The sequence below is a fragment of the Colobus angolensis genome, unplaced genomic scaffold (genome assembly GCF_000951035.1).
Source record: "Colobus angolensis palliatus isolate OR3802 unplaced genomic scaffold, Cang.pa_1.0 Scaffold374, whole genome shotgun sequence".
In the NCBI taxonomy this organism is placed as follows: domain Eukaryota; kingdom Metazoa; phylum Chordata; class Mammalia; order Primates; family Cercopithecidae; genus Colobus; species Colobus angolensis.
The window spans coordinates 2287746-2307970 of record NW_012117088.1 but is presented as its reverse complement, the minus strand read 5'-3'; the positions used below and the strand labels follow the sequence as shown (position 1 = coordinate 2307970).

The window sequence follows — 20225 nt, the reverse complement described above, 5'->3', positions numbered from 1 at the left end:
CACCTTAGATAATACCTTCATATTATCCACAATTGGAAAGTCGCTGCTTTCACAGAACTTGCATCCTAGTTGAAAGTGAGGGAGGGGAGAGAATGAAAATAACATGCTGAAACTTGTCTTACTGTGATAAGCAGTAGGAAGACAACGGCCACCTAGAGACATAGTGATAGTGTCTTGGGAGGGGCTGTTTTCTGGAAGGGGTCAGATGGCCCTCCAGTACCTGCTTGCATTTACACATTACACATGATGCTGAAGCACGCCATGATTTCACTCTGGGGTTGTATTAAACTTTGGGGGAGTTGTATTTGGCATTTTTCTTCACTTTTTTTCTTGCCTCAACTGATACTGTTCCCTCTACCTCTATTCAAAAATGTTCACATCTATTCCACATCTGTTTCCCCTCCAAGGCCCAGCTCAAACTGCACTTCATTCCATAAAGCCTTCTCTGGTTTGCATACCTAGAAATCAGCTTTCTCAACTTAGAACTTCCTTACACCTTACCTAAATCTCTTTTATGGCACTCACTACTTTCTGTCTTTGGAGATACATGCCTGATTTGTCCGTCTTACTCTGTAGATGGCAGCTATAGTTATTTTATTCTAGATTTCCTTGTATTTATTAGTACAACAGTGTTGATTAATATAGCAAATGTTACTTTCTCCACTACTAATACAGCAAATATACTTTTTGCACTATTTGTAGTACTTTTTATATTGAATACATCCAAATAGTTGCCTAGTGAAAATATGGCACATCAAGTTTAAAATTAAATCCTTAGTACCTAGTCTTAGTACTTATTCTAATGCAATACTTTGGATAGGACGGCTTTAAATGATACTTGGAAAAACAAACACAATAAATAATGGAGAATTCTCCAAAAAGCTTGCTTGCTTTATATCATAGGGTTATAGGAGGCATTAAACAGGCTTTTTTATGTTTGATCAAGATCTTTCTTTTGCTTCCATGATCATGATTCCTTCTATTGAGCCTTCTGTCCTCTTTTCTGTTATTTTCTAAATCCCTCCTCCCAGTTTTGCTCATCTGTCTTGCCCTCCTCTCTTTGCCCTTGTCTCTCTTCTCCTTCTTCTTGTCACTCTTCTCTCTTCCTCTTTTCCTCCTACCCTTCCCTTCTCTTGCTTCCCACTTTCTCCTTTTCATTTTCCCCAGTTTTTCCTGTTTCCTTCCTTTCCTTTCTTTGCTGTCTTTCCCCTCCTTCTCCCTGTAAGTTCCCTTCCTTCAACCCTGTCCACGGTGCTGAATATTAAACAAAGCATTTGCGGATTCAGTCCATGGTGCTGGTTTATGGCACTGCTAAAATTCTGCAAACAAAATATAGTTGAGTATAAAAGATTCAGTTCCTATTATGTAGAAATAAACAACATTGACAAGAGTACATATTAGTTATTAACCATTTTGTGTGTTGTGTTGTTGTGTTGTATGATTTACATATCCTTATCCCTAATTTGAATATGTTACATTGTTGTTAGAAATAATTGAAGCCAGAGAAGAATCTTTTATTAGCATAGGATATTGGATTTTCCATAATTTATTCCATCCAAGTTGGAAGATTTGGGTACTCCAAATCTATCTTTCCTTGGTGACGTGTACATTTCCTACTCAAATAGGTCAAAATATTGCCATATGTATGATAGGTTTTATAAACTTTTTAAAATAATTATTTGATTTTTTTTGGTAATTATTTTTGCTGCAGGAAAGTAAAGGAGAGAGATGTGTCAAAAGCTACAATTAGTCGGTATGGTTCTGATGACACTTTGGACAGGTAAGGTTCTTTTGAACCATGTAGGTAGAATGCATAACATATGAAATTCCTTTTCTTTAAAGTTATGAAGAATTTAAACGTTTACCAAAAGAAGGTTTGAATTGCTGGTATTTTATTCCCAGGGATGGAGGGCTCTGAGAATTGAATTACTTTCTTCAAATCTCACTAAATCTTGACTAGATGCATTTCTAAAATCTTGCTAATAGTAGGTTGATGTGAACAATTCTTAGAGACACTGATTTGCATACAGCTAGGGTGAGTACTGTGTGGAATCTGTTAGTTCAATTTAAAATGAAGAATATAGGGGTTTTTTGTGAATATGTGTAATCCTTGTTCCAACATTTGGTTCTTCCACACTGATGGTGGAAAAACATCCGTCCGTGCAACTGCTTTATGGAGAGACTGTAAATTTTAATACTACAATAGTTTCAATACACTCCAGGACAGAGACATTAGCTCTTTACTTTCTCTTTAGAAAGTGAAAATACTCTTTTGACACTGGAGTCTCCATAGGGCTGATAGAATGAGTCCAACGTGTGTGCCTGCTGTTAGTTCCTTCTTACATGGAGGGAAAGCACTCATCTCTACAGGGAAAATAGGGCAACTTCTATTCAGGTTGAAGTATAAATGCCACAAATCACATTTTTAGTTTAGATTTGGTAGAGATGCTTAGTAAGCAGAAGTAAAGGACAAAGTTAGCATCTTTAATAGGAGTCTTTTGGACTCCTATTAAATAGGCACCATGAATACCCAAAACCAGTGCTAGTTGAGTTTACTCCTTGCAGCTAAAGATGTGCTGCAATTGCAGGCAAAAATGGCACTTACTGGGTTTTAAGAAAATACATGGTAACTTACAGCAGCCAATAGATTCTAAACTCAGACGGTGCCAGTGTTGATTAATGTAGCCAATGTATATACCTTCTGCACTATTCCTAGGCTTTCAAGTCAGTCACCCTAATAGAGGACAATCACCACTTGTATCCTAAAGAGTTGGTCTTTCTCTTTTAAAAATTATCATCCTTGTCAAAAATGAGTTTGTAGTATATGTACAAGACCTCATCTCCACAACGGTGCATAGAGAAGAGGTAGATAAAATACCTCTGTCCATTCATCCTGGACTTGCAGATGGTTAATTGAAGAAGGAAACCGTATTTCTAGGAATGAATTTTAAAGTGAGATAATTGAGCCTCAAGTAAGGTGGAAGACCTAAGCTTTTGTAGGCTATGTGTCTGAACGTTTATGTCAGGTCAGCCGGGACACAGCCTACGAATGCTGGAAATAGACTAGACCTCGCAGGCAATGTAGTTAGGTCATTCTCAGCCTTAGTTATAAATTAGAACCACTGACGGAGCTCTTAAACTTTATTGGTGCCTTCTATCCTACTACCGCTCACTCCTCAAATTCTGATTTAATTAGCCTGAGGTGGAACTCAAGCATTTTTTTCAAGCTTATAAAGTAATTCTATGTGCAGCTGAGATTCAGAACCACCAATATATCCCAAGCCCTTCATTTTATACCCTCGAAAGCAGGCCCAGAGATTACATGATTTATTTATACTCTTTAGTGGTATCTTTGGAAAAAGTATTCTGGCAGCTCATTCCCAAGGTACTAGATGTGGAAATAGCTTTGAGGAAGAGGACACAGGCATCTGTAAAGAAAGGCAAGTCCTGTTAGCAGGAGCCAAACTTCTGTAATGTAGGCCACTCCAAAATGTAAGACATGAAATAATTTTAGGAGGAGGATGATCAAATATATCCGGTATGTGTGCATTTGCATTTTAATAATGATGCAGATAAATTGTTTTAATGAATATGAGAAAATTACTGGGTTTACATTTGAAAAGTTCCCTTTAAAATATACTTAGGTGTGTAAAAGATGAGGTGTGAAAAAGAAACATAAACAAATATGTATGTAGCATGCAGAGATAGTGGGTTATAACTAATTTGGAAAACCTAGGTTAGGAGGCCCCCTAGTGGTCCATTGTGAAAGTATAACTTTTCCTTCAGCTTTTCTGATCATGTTGCTAATTACATTGTTGGGTATTCCAAGTCTCCAAAACCGATTTTTACTAAAATCACCTAATTTATATCACTAGTTGACAGAAATTTAATTTCCAGGATAAATACAAAATTAATATCCCCCAGCAATATGAAATCAACATACATATTGAAATGGTGGTTTAGAGTTCTCTCCATTACCATTGATAGACTTATCCCCTAGGTAGCATGAAAGTGATTGTGAGAGGTGAAGAATAAAGACTAAAGGAAGATGTGTTAACCTCATATATGAGTTTTGGGAACAATCATACTACATGACATTGGATCCCAGTGAATGACTTGGGAGATAGACTACTTTCTATTTGTGTTGCCAAGAGAAAGCCACACAATGACTCTGAGACTCCATTTCTTTATCTATAAAATGAAAATCATTATACCTACCTTGCAGGGATGTTATGGAGAGTAGAGAAAGCATATCAAATGACCAGCAAACAGTAGTAGGTATGAGACAAGGAAAGAAGGAACAGGGGCCGAAGTTATGAGATCCCACCATTGGCAGAGAATGATAACCTTCCTTATTTGTCCTTTCTAACGCAAGAAGCAGGTGAACACAGCTTTTCTAGATCTATGAGATTAGAATGATTAAAATCTCTAATGATCATTAGGACTCATTACATGTATTAGTCAAAGTAAACTAATTTGTCAAGGTAGAGTAACTTTTTAACAAGTCTGCTTCCTCTCTTCCAAATCTAGATGGTTTAACACACTATAAGGTACTGCTTGACACATCAGAGTCCAATGTGATTTGCTGGAGTCCATGAAGTGACTCAGGGACCTAAGTTCTTTCCATATTTTAATGCCGCCATCTTTATGCTGCCATGCATACCAAAGCCATAGTAGAAGGGGGAAGAAAGAACACAGAAGATCACCAGGAGGTTTTACAATGGGTCTGGAAGTGGCAGATAACACATCTGCCCACACTCTTTAGTCTAGAGCTCAGTCACATGGTCCCAATTTAATTGCAATGAAGGTTGGGAAATGTGGTCTCCCTGATTGCTCAGAAAGAAAAGAAAATGTGTTTGGCAAACATATAATATTGTTTATGCCACAAACCATTAAAAAAAGAAAAGTATTTCATTGACGCCTTTCAGTGACTTAGGAAGTACTATCATTGACAAGATATATCATTAGACAATAATGAAAATGAAAATAGTTAATGAGTTAAATGCTGGATGAGTCAGAAAGACAAACAGGCAAAAGGCATAACACTTTTAATATTTCAGGCTGGGCGCAGTGGCTCACACCTGTAATCTCAGCACTTTAGGATGTGGAGATGGGTGGGTTACCTGAGGTCAAGAGTTCAAGACTAGTGTGGCCAACGTGGTGAAACATCTTCTGTACTAAAACTACAAAAATTAACTGGGCATGGGGGTGAGTGGCTATAGTTCCAGTTACTCAGGAGGCTGAGGCAGTAGAATAGTTTGAACCCTGTGGGCGGAGGTTGCAGTGAGCTGAGATCACACTACTGTACTCCAGCCTGGGCGACAGAGCAAGACTCTGTCTCAAAAAATAAAATAAAATAAAATAAATAAAATAAAATAAAATAAAATTTCAAACTCTATTAAAACAACGTCATAAGTAGACTTTGTCATAAGTAGTTTCTTTTTATTTAAAAATTTTCTAAAATGTAACACTTGAAAAATAGTTCTCTTTACAGGAGAAAGGTATGTTGTTAAGCTATTCTAGCATGAAAATGGTCTGAAAGGAGTTTGACAATTTAAATGTTTATTCAGACTTTTGTCTTGTTTCTTTATAAAGGATCTCAGACAGAAATGATGCTGCTAAAACATATAAGGCCAATACCTTGGATAAACAACTAACCAATAGGTACCAGTATCTACTAACTATGGGAAAGGCTCAAGTATAATATTTTTCTAAGTGTTACCTATGTACTTGCAATTCTTCAATCCTACTTGATATCTTTCTGTAAATTCTTAGTCTCTATATTTTTATTGTAGAAATTCAGGAGTAAAAATCATTACTCCTGTGCATGGCTAGAATAAAATCTTGTTGTTTAGCTTAAAAATCAAGAGCACTAGAGCTCCAAATCACCATTCTTACCACATTTATGTTTCTGTTTAAGTTGTCCTGGTGGCAAAATTATGAAATAGGTGCAAATGCAAATTTTACATTATTATTGTTAAGGAAAATTACTGAATCCAACAAATAAAAACACTGGGCTTAAACGACACTAAATTTTCAGAAGAAAAAAAATTCTTTGGACTCTAGTACAAGAGACAAAATCATGAAATGATCTTATGAAATTTATTAAAATATAATACTTTCTATTTCTCTCACCAATGTCTGACTTTTAATAACTCTAAATTCAAGAATAATTCCAAATAGATGCAAATGTTCATTCTTCATTGTTCAAACTTTGCTTTCTTTCTCTTTTACCAGGAGCACGTCCATGTTTAGATCACCGGAAGTAACAAAGTTGTATGTATTCTTTCTAATTGTAGCATATTTCTTTTTACGTGTTCAAGAAAAACCAGGGAAAACCACCTTAGGCCAATTTTATTGGAATACAGCCATGCCCCTATTGCTCTGGCAGAGTTGAGTAGTAGAAGACAATACCAAAATGGTCTGCAAAGGTCCAAATGTGACTATCTGGACTTTTGCAGAAAAAAAGATTTCCAATCATTACTCTAACCAAACAACAAAACTTAGGTGATCCTTTCTTTCTTCTTCTTTATTAAAATCTAGACTCCTTATTTTTTCCCCCACAGGACTTTTCTTCTCTCGACTCCCACAATAATTAACCCTTCCTCCACACCTCACTTCCTTCCCTACCCACCCTTCACATCTACGCCTCCTCCTTCAGAGAAAATTGATTTGGGAAATCATAGGGTGAGCTAAAAATCTATTTAAATGAAATACATTTTCCCTGGAGTGTACTACCGGTGGTTACAAGCAGCCCAAATCAGACATATTTGTAAACTTATTTTATTTTTGAATTCCTATTTATGTATAAAGTGATTTATACACTGGATCACACCTCTCAGAGCTTGCAACGGGCCTGGGTCACTTCCATTTTTGAGGATCTGCATATATGAATAAATGCTAGATAGAGACTTAAGATGGTATGATTCTAAAATTTTTCTAATGCAAAAAACTTCAACATAATTAGTCACAATACAATCACAGGAATAAAAGAAATCTGAATCTGTAGCACGCCAGAATTGATTGGTGTGAATTTCAGACAGTTAATGTCATTTTATGAATCACTCCTTTATTCTTTTAGTTTTAGCTAGTTCTATGAGAACCTGACAACTTCTAAAATATGTCAACAAAGGGAGAAGATTTTTGGCTGTTTTTCCATCCTCAAGGGAAACATTTTATGATGAACAGAGAGCAGGCAGGAATATGAGTAGAATTTAAGACTTTTCAAAGGTAGGCTGAAATGAAAAAGTTTGAGAGTGTGATTAATTGTTGTTCTTGTCATTAAACAGGCAACCTGGCGGTTCATTGAATGCAAACACCTCCAACACCGTAGCATCCACTTCTGCTACTACTCCTGTAAAAAAGAAGAGGTACAATGAACTCACTGTGTCTGCCTCTTGCTGATATACTATGAAAGACTGTTCTTTATTAATTTCTGCAGCAAGTCATCCACCAAATTCCCAGGCAGCATTAGAAAGCTTCCTCCTCTCTTTGGCAGGGATCCAGCATCTACATTCTGCTGTTCCCGAACTTCAGCTCTTTCCCCCAACGATCTCTTTCTCAAATATAGAGTCTTGTTTTCAGTTCCTTTAGGGCCTTGAATTTCTAGGAAATGTTTTAGATGATAGAGCTTACATGTTAAATGGCGAACTACTTGAGGTAGCATGTTTCATGGAGTGTTGCTGCTGGAATGCCTTAACCTGAAATAACGATGAATGTAGGGCCACATGCTGCCATGCTCCTGAAACAGGCCTGTATGTGGACATGCCACCTCCACTCTGTGGATTGGGCTGGTCTTGCTTCCAAATGTAGAGTCAAAGACCCTTTCTGGAGACATCCATCTGTATTTGTTTGATTCTTGCCTCCTCCACCGACCTCCTTTGCATGGTCTCCCACATTCTGCTGGTGCTGAGTCCTATGTAATTAGCAGGCATGGAGGAGTAGTTGGACCAGTGGTGACCAAATATTCTTCATGAGACAGAACATGATGGTGGAAGAGAGGTTTGCATGTTGAAAAAACCCCGGGGCTATGAATTGTGATGCAAATGGAAAATCAGCATTTACAAACATCAATGTTTTTAAATTTTCTCAATTTCCCTGTCTGTACCTGGGTCCATGCTCTGTACAGGGTAGGTACTCAATGTTTGTTGATGGACCGGCTGACATTGCCATGGTGCTACTGGAGAAAAATGACTGATTCTATTTTTTTCCTTCAACAAAATTCTGGTTGAGGCTACAAAGTCTCAGAAATGTGATTCATCTTTCCCTTGAACCCAGATTTCATGCCCCTTGACCCTTTGCCTGGTAAAAACAGATTCCTAAGTTTGAAAGAGAAATTTTAGGATAGTCAGTTCAATCTCCTACCTAGTGCAAGAATCGTTCCTCTGACATTTTGGGCATAATTTAGGGTCACTGAAGCCAGCAATAAGACTCTCATTATTTTGGGACACATCTTTGACTTGCTCTCCTGGGTAGCATCTATTCCTTATCTGGAGCTGGGATCTGCCTTGAGTGACTCATAACTTGTCTTAGTTCAGCTCTGCAGTGGCTCAGAGAAGAGACCTACTTAAACAATTTAAGGCCAGCTTTCCTGTCTGCCTTTTCTTCTGTAGTACATACCGTTCTCATCTGAGTATTTTCAGTTTTCGTTCGTATCTTGGTCTTTCTGCTTAGCTATTGCTACCAACTAAAATTATGACCTAGTGATGTGAGGACATCTTTCTAATTGAGGTTAGAACTGAAGCTAGTGCTGCTATGATATTCACATACACTTTCAATATTCTTACTTGTCAGAGTTTTCTATCAGTTTCTTTTCTTCCTTTCTTTCTTTTTTTTGGAAACAGAGTGTGCAATGGCGTGATCTCGACTCACTGCAACTGCTGCCTCCCGGGTTTAAGCAATTCTCTGCCTCAACCTCCCGAGTAGCTGGGAGTATAGGCACATGCCACCACGTCCAGCTAATTTTTGTATTTTTAGTAGAGACGGGGTTTCACCATTTTTGCCAGGCTGGTCTTGAGCTCCTGACCTGGTGATTCACCTGCCTTGGCCTCCCAAAGTGCTGGGATTACAGGCATGAGCCCCTGCACCTGGCCCACAGTTTTTTAAAAGTTATATTTTGAGGCTGGGCGTGGTGGCTCACGCCTGTAATCCCAGCACTCTCAGAGGCCCAAGTGGGTGGATGACCTGAGATCGGGAGTTTGAGACCAGCCTGACCAACATGGAGAAACCCCGTCTCTACTAAAAAATACAAAATTAGCCGGGCATGGTGGTGGGCACCTGTAATCCCAGCTACTTGGGAGGCTGAGGCAGGAGAACTGCTTGAACCTGGGAGGCGGAGGTTGTGGTGAGCCGAGATCGCGCCACTGCACTCCAGCCTGGGTGACAAGAGCGAAACTCCGTCTCAAAAATAAAAATAAAAATAAAACTACATGTATTTTGAGTAGAGTGTAAGATTGTTATTTCTGTTGTGTAGTTCAGACATGCAAAAAAACAGGGAGAATAACATGATAAACATATATGAATTTACTATCTAGATTTAACAATTGTCATTATTTTCCAGGTTTGCTTTAGATTTATTTTTAAAAGAAATGTCCACATTACTTAGTGCCAAAGGAAATGAGAAAAGAAGTTTACTTGGAGGAACAGATAGCCTAGAATATAGGACAGTTACTTCCTATTTCGTTTATGAAATAGTGTTCATTTTACTTCCAAGGCTTGGTATAATCTCATTGTCTTTTTAACTGTCAAATTATTTTCAGACATGTGGGTGGGATCAGCCTTTCAAGCACCATGTTTATTACTGTGTCATTTCTTAACAGGCAGTCCTGGTTTCCACCGCCCCCTCCAGGTTACAATGCCTCTTCAAGCACAGGAACCAGGAGACGGTAAGGGAAAGGTGTCGGGCATAATTGCTGTGCCATTAGATGGAAGAACATGTCAGACATCGACAACATATAATTGTGGATGCTTTGGGATAAATTGGAGGCAATCTCGTAAACTCTCAGCTCTGTACTGGAGGGTGTTCAGTGGGAATAAGGTCAGAACTACAAGTATCCTGGTAGGACATCTGACAAACTGCTAGGAGTAAGTAGGTGGCTGCATTAGATTGCTAGGATTACTTACAGCCAAAAGAAATGAGTGCCACAAACTGGGTGCTGCAAACTGCCACGAAGTGCCACTGGGTGGCTTAAACAACAGGAGTTTATTGCCTCATAATTTTAGAGGCCAGAAGTCCATAATCAAGGGTTCATCAGGGTTGGTTCCTTCTGAGGACTGTGAGGGCTCCCCTAACTTCTGGCGGTTTCCTGGTAGTCACTGACATTGCCCAGTTGGTACAAGCATTGTTTTGATTGCTGCCTTCATCTTCACATGACCTTCTCCCTGTGTGCACGTCTGAGTCCAAATTTCCCTTTGTTATGAAGCAACTAATCATTGTCTATCCTACTACAGTATGACCTCATCCTAACTGAAGTAATTACATCTGCAGTGACCCTATTTCTAAGCAAGGTCACATTCTGAGGAATTGTGGATTAGGACTTCAACATGTGAATTTTGGGGCAGAGGGGACACAACTTAATCCTTAACAGTGACAGCAGGAGAGAACAGAGTCAGGCATCAGACAGGGGTTCCAATGTGGGCTCCTGGTGCCCAGCTGTCTCCAGGCTGTGCAGAACCTGGAGAACTGGATGAGGTTATGTGTGGCAAGTTGTTCATAAATGTTAAGTGACAAATGAGTGTTTTCTAATTTTTTTGTTGTTGTTGTTGAGAGTAATAGTTATAACTAAATGATAGATCAGGTGAAGGACACCTTATTCTACTATTTCCATGCTAGGAATGCCAGCACCAATTCAATGTAATAAATATTTAATAAACACTGCTGTGTGCCAGATATTATTCTAGGATCTTGGGATATATCAGTGAACAAAACATAGAACCTACACTCTGGTCTTTAAAGAAGCATGCTCTATAATCAATATCATCACTAACTCAGAAACAAAAACAGGTCTTCTATTTAGTTTACTCTTCAGGTATCCAAAGATGTTTTTATGTCTCAACTTCTAGAATATTTTCATGTTTCAATGGGATCAGTTTTTCTAATTCTGACTATTGGAAAAGAAAATTCTATTAAACTATGTGCTTATTTAATATTAGATTGGCTTATTTTATAAAATTTTCATCTACCGTGCAGACTTCTAATGTCTCTTTCATTTCCAAGTAATGGATATATTTAGAAATACATGTATTTTGCAATAATTTGAGTGAGATCTATAAGGATGTAAATAAACTCTAGTTGGTCAATAGAAAGAGCTCGAGTTGCTTTTTTTTATACCTATCATTACATCTATGTATATATCTATCTATCTATCCTATCTCCGTCTATCTATCTGTTTGTCTGTCTACCCATCTATAACTAAATCAAATTATATTTTTATAACATGTTGAGCAGTCACAACTTGGAGTCACATTCACCTACTGTTACAATGTTTTATTTTAGAACCTGCTCATTTACAGATGACTTCCAATTACATGAACTGCCATGTATGAATTACATTTGGAGTTTAAAACATTCTTTCCCCTCAGGCTGTTATTAGATACTTCTTATGGATGATACCTTTGATATAAGGAGCTATCTAAGTGGGGAAAATGTTAACTAGGAGTTCTCCTAGTTATTGTTTCTTCTGAGTATTGTTAAGATCCATCCATTTTTGTCTTGATAGAGAATAACTGGTACTTTTCTTAGATCTATTTATTACCTTTTTTTAAAATAACTTCATATTTTGTCCTCAACTCATCATTCCAATTATTCATTATTCCAATATCATTATAAAAAGCAACTGGTTATGTAACAGTGTAAAAACGTGGAAGCATTATTCATGAATTAACATCTCATGCTATCAATGCCTGTTGAGGTTGTGGATCTGTTTGCACAGAGCTGATGGGGCTTGGCTCTCTGCCCTCCCTCACAATTTATGCATTGCTGGATGTGATTTACATGGGAGATGAAATGAGTTACAATGTTCCTATTTCTAATTCTTGGCTCAGATCCATAGCTCTGGAACTAAGGGAAAGAGGAGATTATTAGGCTAGGTTGATCAATTTATATATCCATTCCTTTTTTAGAGTCACAGATTATTAATATAATGGCTAAACGAAAAGACTTCTCTTTGAGCATCAAAAATATGTCATGCCAAGCCTTCAGGGGAAGGAGAGAATAATAACAGTATAGCAATGCCTTTGATTTCTGAAGTGGTTTTCTTTGGAAGAGCTGAAAGTACAGCTTCCGTTTCTCACCTTTAATGCCAGTGCATTCCCAGGGCTGAGAAACAGCCTTTTTAGTAAATGCTGAAAAATAGAAGCAATTATTAAATGATGAAAGGGAGTAAAGGCTTCACAAAGATATCTTTGTTCCCAGAGGAGCCCAAAGAAAATGAAAATAGGTCAAAAACAGATAAAAATGAGGGGCTATGATTGATAACACTAGCTGATAGCGCAATGTTAAATGTTTCCTTTATCTTTCACTAATACGCTGGTGTTCACCTCTCCCCCTTTTCTCTCCCCTCCCATCTTCTCCAGAAGAATTTTCACTTAAGACTGACACCCTCACTTTTTCTGTTCTTAGTTTTGCGAGCTTTTTTTTCACCACCTAATCTTTCCCTGAAATTTCATTTTCTCCCATACATCTTTTTCTGTGCAGCACAATTGAAAAGACCATCAAACTCCCCTGTCATCCAGCAATGAGTCCTTTTCCTGGAATTTCTTCCCTTGACCTCTCTGTAGCCCTTAACACCATGGGTTATCCCATCTCTCATTTGTTCCTTTCTTAATTTATACTATGGAAGAAATCAAGTTCAGATTAAAAACTTGTGTTGTATTGTGTTTTGATTAAAATCTATTACAAGCACAATGTAAACCACACCCAAAAGGTCTTAAACTTTTTTTTTATCAACAGAAGAGCTCATAATATCATACCTTTGTTTAAATGTATATCTATGTCTATAACTATGTTAGTCTATCTTTATAATTAATATATCTATTCCTACATCTACATCTATAACTATACTTACATGTAATTATATGTTTATAATTAACACAAGGCTGGTGAGGTTAAGTAGAGCTGAAATGAGAAAAGAGAGTTTTTTTAAATTATCATATTTTATAGCTAAAGAAAAAATGAAATTTTCTGAGAAGTGTCATTTTATGTATACATTAGTTACGCAATGAGAGAGTTCAGACCTGGGTGATCAAACAAAATTTTGGAGTTAAGACTTGAATATCTTTGAAAGCCTCTTGTCCTATTTTTGTAAATGTTCAAGAGAGTAGCTGTAATTCATGACAGCAAGACATGGCATGTAAAGTTTTTAACTTAAATAAAACCTTTGGCCCTTCTAGCTGATTTCCAAGCTTGCTTCTTGGTCATTGTGATTTCAACCATTGGGATATTGATGTTTTCTGTCTTCTTTCTTCTCTTGCTAAGAATGGAAATAACCAATACAATGTTTTGAATTATCAAGATATGCCAAGCAGATTATCCTTTGAAGTCTTCTTATCAGAGCATGTTTTATTTTCATTTTAATCAAGACTGAATCAGAATTTTAGCTTTATAACTGTTGTTCCTTGTTACATTCCTCTGTCTCTCTTCCTACCTCTCTGATCAAAGTCCTGCTTCACTGGTTTCCCCATTTTCCATGTTCAAACCTCTTCCATCTTAAAAAATATAGCTCCTAAAAATTTGATAGCCTAATATTACAAACCTACTCAGCTGACACCCTTCCTCTCTTTCCATCTTGGCCAACGTTCTCAGAAGAGTTGATGCTGCTTTTCATCTCCATTTGCTGGTTGCTATCACCATTAGTTCATTAGGAAACAGCTTTCCCTAAGTCACTGATGACATTGCTCATATCAGTCTGTATGACCAAGTCACCCTTCAAAGGGCACCATTGACTCTTTATGCCCTTATCAAATCTCTCTTGTTGTGTTTCGAGAACCAGCACACTCCCCCAACACGCTCTTCTGGATTTTCTTTCTTTTTCGATTTCTCAGCCCTTCTTCCTTAGTCTCCTCAGCTTCCTCATCATTTTCTACCAAGCCATTAAATGTTGATGCTCCTAAAGGCTCCAAGTCCCTCTTCTCTTCTCCTCCTGTTCTGTGCTCTGCCTTTCAACAGCAGCATCCAGATCCAGGGTTTCAGTGGCCATTTGTGTGCTCTCCACTTCTTCATTTATATCTGCTCCAGATCTCTTCTCTGAGTTGCCTTTGGGTAGCCCACTGCCCACTGTCTCAAAGACACCAGAAACTCAATGTGTTCAAAATGAAATCCATCCTTCTTCATCCTAACCCGGTCTCCTATCTCATTCTCCTGTAATGATAGTTTAATGGGAATAACATTGACTCTCTAAATTACTTTGGGCACTATGGCCATTTTCACAATATTGAGTCTTCCTATTCATGAACATGAAATGTTTTTCCATTTTTTTGTGTCCTGTCTGATTTCTTTGAGCAGTGGTTTGTAGTTCTCCTTGAAGAGGTCCTTCACTTCCCGTGTTAGCTGTATTCCTAGGTATTTTATTCTCTTTATAGCAATTGTAAATGGGAGTTCATTCATGATTGGCTCTCTGCTTGCCTGTTGTTGGTGTATAGGAATGCTAGCGATTTTTGCACATTGATTTTGTATCCTGAGACTTTGTTGAAGTTGCTTATCAGCCTAAGAAGATTTTGGGCTGAGACGATGGGGTTTTCTAGATATAGGATCATGTCATCTGCAAACAAAAACAATTTGACTTCCTCTCTTTCTATTCGAATATGCTTTATTTGTTTCTCTTACCGGATTGCCCTGGTCAGAACTTCCAATACTCTCTTGAATAGAACTGGTGAGAAAGGGCATGGCCATGTGTATTAGTCTGTTTCAACACTACTATGAAGAAATACCTGGCACTGGGTAATTCATAAAGGAAAGAGATTTAATTGACTCACAGTTCCACCTTGCTGGGGAGGCCTCAGGAAACTTATGACCATGGAGGAAGGCAAAGGAGAAGCAGGGGCCTTCTTCACAGGGTGGCAGGATGGAGTGAAGGCAAGCAGGGGAAGATACCAGACGCTTAAAAAACCATCAAACCTCCTGAGAACTCACTCACTATCACTAGAACAGCATGGGGTAAACTGCCCCCATAATCCAATCACCTCCACCTGGTCCCACCGTTGACTCGGGGGCCCATGGGTACTATAATTCGAGGTGAGATTTGGGTGCAGACAGAGAGGCAAACCGTATCACCACATTTTGATCCGATTTCCCTTCAGTATTTCACTTCTGACTTACCTCTGTCCTGTTCTCTCACTTCCACACTAAACCAGCTATAGTTTCCTTGATGTGTTCAAATGCCACTTGGATAAAGTCTTAGTAAAGATATGGGATGGTGGGAGTGGTAGCAATATATTGCAGAAGCCTACACCAAACTACGTAAAATGAAATATTGGAAATCCCTGTTCGTAAATTCTTTGGCCATCCCTGTTATTGGGCATTTCTTGTTGGCTGGTATTTCTCTGCAGGCCTTCACCTGCTGCTGTTTTCCTCAACAGCCCCTCACTCCTTTCTTCCACCTTCACTCTCCAGCCCCTAGTTCCTGTTAACTACTTACTTCGGGGAGGTTAGCTCCTTTCTTCCTGCACTAGCCTATTCTTAGAGAATCTTATTGTCATAACCAAACACGATGACATATTCACTTTTGAGAGGCATTCTATGCTACTTTTTAAAATTAAATTTTTCTTGTGTTATCGTAAGTTGAATATTCAGCCACACCCACACTTAAAACATCAAAGCTATCATGGACCTCTTTGTGTTCCTTACTGTGTTTATTTAATCATCATTGCAGTGAGTTCCAGGGATTAGGGTGCTGATGGAGAAAAAAGATATGACCATAAGATGGCAGAGGCATACCACAAGCCTAATTTGGCTGGTGCTTTCACAGGTTTTGCTTCTGAGGGGGTCACTCACCACATGAGAACCTCCAAAGGCAACCGCAAAGAGACCACCACCCAGCAAGGGAGGAGGGTGAAGGGACTCCGGAGGGAGGGGGGATCAGAGAAAGGGCTTTCATGTCTAGGTGATATCACTCAGCATCATCATGGGAGTCCCAGAGCAGAGAACTCTGAAAAGTGGCAGCAGCTTTATAGCCCCAAAAGTTGGAGAATATGAATGTACAAATAACCATACCATAAGATCAACTGTGAGGGCATAAGAAGAACATCAGTCTTCTCTGGGAAATCTGATGTTGTAGGAAGAGCTTCTAGCAGGGAACTCAGAGATCAGGTCCCCATAGGGGTGTGGGATTTGGGGGAAGGAGAGAAATTACACAATGCTAGGTTTTCAAGCCCAGGGTGATTTTAAGCATAGTAATACCACTAATCAATGTGGGAAGAAATAGGAGCAGAATGGGGAGTACACAATTGGTCTTAAGCAGCTGACACTGTGCTTTGTTTTGAGCAGGTAGAGTCTGGGACACTGGCGGGATATGTTTGTATCAGTGATTCCCAAGCAAAGATAAACACCTAGAGGGGAGGAAGGAGTGTGCTCCGGTAAAAGGCAGTTTCTGAAGATCCAATTTGGGGATGAACCCAGGGATTTAAAATGTAGTACCTTTATAGAGTAAAGACACCTGTTGAGAAAACATTAAATGAGAAGAAAATGGAAGTGGAACTTTGATGTGTGTCTATACATCAGGTGCGGTGGGGGACTAAGGTTACATGGTAAAGGTAAGGTGTAATGAGAGGTAGATAGGGTGAAGGCAGTGCAGGTAAATGGATTCTACCATCTCAAACCAAGCCATCCTTCAAAAAGTCTGGCATGAATTTTACTTCCTCCCCAAACCTTTCACACCCTAAGGTGTGACTTTTGTCATTTGGACTCAGAAGGCTTATTATCTTTGATTATCATTTAGCAATTAACTGTGCATTACTTTGACACATCGCTTACTATTGCAGTGTACTCATGAACTAAATGGCATCATCTTATAACTCTTTGAATCATCAAGTAAATTTATCCATAGTAGTTTGTCAATAAGTACATATTGACTGATCGATTATTTTAATATTTCTTCGTATCTACTAGACAATGAATTTCCCTCAACGTGTTATCTTATTTGTCTTTTTGTAGTTGTGCTGTATTCTATGTGCTAAGTAACACCTCTCTCTCTCCCTCTCTGTTTCTCCTTGTCTCTGTCTCTTTCCCTTTCCAAAACAATTGTCGAGCTCTGGCTATGTGCTAAAAAAAACACTTTGCTAGATGCCAGGAGTACAAAAAGGAGTACAGAGAGAAAACTCAACTTCTAGCAGGGAGTCATTTTGAGCCAGGATTGTTAAACATGAAGGCTGGCCCTCACCAAGGGAGGGTCCTTGGGAGTATGATAAACACAAAGGTCAAGGTAGCCACAAAATATGTGGAGTGTGGAGAGGGAGGCAGTAGACATTGTATCTGGAGTAGAGTAGGCTCAAAAGAGGCAATGCCAGAGGTAAGCCTTAAAGAACAAACAAGAGTAAGCCAGATGCAAGGGGGAGGTATGGATAGAGGCGTTTCAGGCAGAAAGGAGAGGAGGAGCGAAGTTCCAGTGCCAGAGAGTACGGGGTATATGGGCATGTCTATGTGAGTGTATTTGTATGCATAGAACTATGGGCTTTCCATCCATGGGACATTCTCTGCATTTATCCTTTATCAATTATGTTTAGTGATAGCAGGAAATCCAGCAATTCCAAATCTGATATTATGTGGGAAAATGTCTTTTAATGTAAGACACTATGCGCAGGTATCCACTCATAATTTGTGGTGAGCCTAAGTGCCTTTTTAGAATATCATGTTTCTGTTTTAAGAGTTAATGTTGTGCTGTTATGTAATCTGAGCTCTGACCATATGCCGTAGATTTGGAATATGTACAAAAGAAAGTGCAAGTGTCATCAATGTAGAAAATTACTAGAAAGTCAGAGCCATGTTCCCCTCTTCCCACTTCTTTTGTTTTATGATATGCCTGAAAGCCTGAGGCAAAGCAGTGTGTCAGCAAACATTTGGGGATGTCTTCATTTTTCAAGTTCTTAAACACTTTCTTGTCTCTGAGACTTTTAAAAGAGTGGTAACATTTGCCGGACGTGAGCCAATGGAGGGAATAATAGGAACCATCTGGAGAAATATTCAGGTTCATCACAAGGAACTAGAGAAATAACAGTTCTGGAAAGTCTAATTTCTTTCTGATTTCAGAACCTACCATTAAATTTTTGTATTCTGTTTATGATAAATTCAAATGATTTTGACTGTGTATTTAGGTGACTTGGAGATTCAGTGGTTAAATGGCATGTAAACCTCATTTAAGAACCTCATGGAAGCCAAACTAAAGTACTTGCTTAACAGACAGTATGAATATTTATGAATGTTATTCATTATTCTCATTTAGGAACAATAATGAAGCCACCACTAGAAATGAATGTGCTTTTTTTTTCTGGAATCATTTTTAAAGATAGAAAAGGAAATAATATTTGATAAAGCAGTAGAAACGCATCTAGGAAAATTACCATATAAATATTTTCTACATAATTTCTCATCCTTATTTGTTTCGACCTCTTCTCCTTCAGTGGTTATTTCACTTCCTGTTAGCTGATTGGTAGACTTGGAGGAGGAAAAAAATATCCTGATTGAGAAGTGAGTTGCCATGGCAACCTTGCACTACAGTTATATTTTTCTGTCTGTAACTATAAATGGTAAAATGTAACCTTTCTAATTATGCTGCAACATTTTTAACTCTATTGGTACCAAATCTTCTACAAAGTTTGATGTCATGCTAAATAAAAGCAATACATCCATCTCATTTTTATCTCAACAAAAAAATTTGTATATTAACTGGAATCTCTTTTGTAGAAATTAAGATTCTATGACACACAATGAAATATCAAAATACAGTAATTTAAAAATCTTACCTGAATGCCTAGGTTGCTCATTCTAAACATTCAAAATAATTAAAATATTAGCCTGAGTTTAAGTTTATTATTTTTAAATGTGTAGTTTGAACAGAACAAGGAGAAACCTAATTCAGAATCTGTAAATGAAGGTCTTAACCTTTATCATGAATTATAGTTTCTTCAGTCCTATGGGAACAACTTAGACAGTCCCTGATTCCCTAACACTAGTTTGAAGTAACTCATACATTCAAACAACAAGCACAAAGCATCCCTGCTTTGTCCAACCCAGGTTCCCACCTCCCCTCCCTCTCTTGGAGCCCCTGTTGCCTCTGCCCCTGGCAGGGGAGCTCCTGGAAATGTGAGAAAACAGGGAAGCTCCAGGTTCAAAAGTAGGATAGAGAAAGAAGCTGTGAGAATCAGGATGGATACCTAGGGTCAAGCAAGAGAAAGAAGCTGTGAGAATCAGGATGGATACCTAGGGTCAAGCACTCTCAAAAACGTCACCTTGCTCCAATCATAAAAAACAAATAATTTGATTTTTTGAAAAAAATTATTTCACCATTTAGTAGTATTGCTGAAAGTTCTATCGACTAGAGACTGTAAATTTCACCTCAATTAGAAGCATGACAGGTTAAAGGAGCTATCTCTGGTCATTCAAATCTTAGTGTCAATTATATAAATCAGGTTTCTTTCCTGCTAAAACTGGGCAGGATTAGAGCATCCTGAGGGAATGGAGGCTTGCATTGTGTGGAGGGGAGTGGAAGATGGCTTTGGAGGAAGAAGACTGGGAGGCAGGGAGGCCTGACTATGAAGTATAGGTGATGGGGACATGCTGTGGCATATAGTTTGGGAGAGGACAATGGGAGTGGGGGATGGGGGTGAAAGGACCAGCATTTTGCTTGAGACTGTCTTCATTCTTGGCAGCCCGTCTTTGTCCTCTCATCTCTCTGTCTCCTCTCTTAGCTATATGCAGAATGTCATATAAATGGAATCACCCATGACATACACCCTTTTCATATGTTTGCATGTGTTTGTTTGTCATCTGTGTATCTTCCTTGGTGAAGTATCTGTTAAATTTTTTTTTTTTTTTGAAACGGAGTCTCACTCTGTTGCCCAGGCTGGAGTGCAGTGGTGTGATCTCAGCTCACTGCAACCTCTGCCTCCTGGGTTCAAGTGATTCTCATGCCTCAGCCTCCTGAGTAGCTGGGACTACAGGTGCATGCCACCATGCCTGGCTGATTTTTTGTATTTTTAGTAGAGACAGGGTTTCACCATGTTGGCCAGGCTGGTCT

General features: G+C 38.5%; 1 protein-coding gene across 1 annotated transcript in view; it reads left to right on the top strand.

Annotated features, from left to right (window-relative positions):
* The window catches only part of SCEL (sciellin), a 111653-nt gene that overhangs the window by 25482 nt on the left and 65946 nt on the right, over window positions 1–20225 (top strand). Inside the window, exons 5-9 of the mRNA XM_011953847.1 lie at window positions 1712–1780; window positions 5596–5664; window positions 6238–6276; window positions 7290–7370; window positions 9819–9884. Coding sequence (XP_011809237.1) covers window positions 1712–1780; window positions 5596–5664; window positions 6238–6276; window positions 7290–7370; window positions 9819–9884 — 324 coding nt within the window. The remainder of the gene's footprint in view (window positions 1–1711; window positions 1781–5595; window positions 5665–6237; window positions 6277–7289; window positions 7371–9818; window positions 9885–20225) is intronic.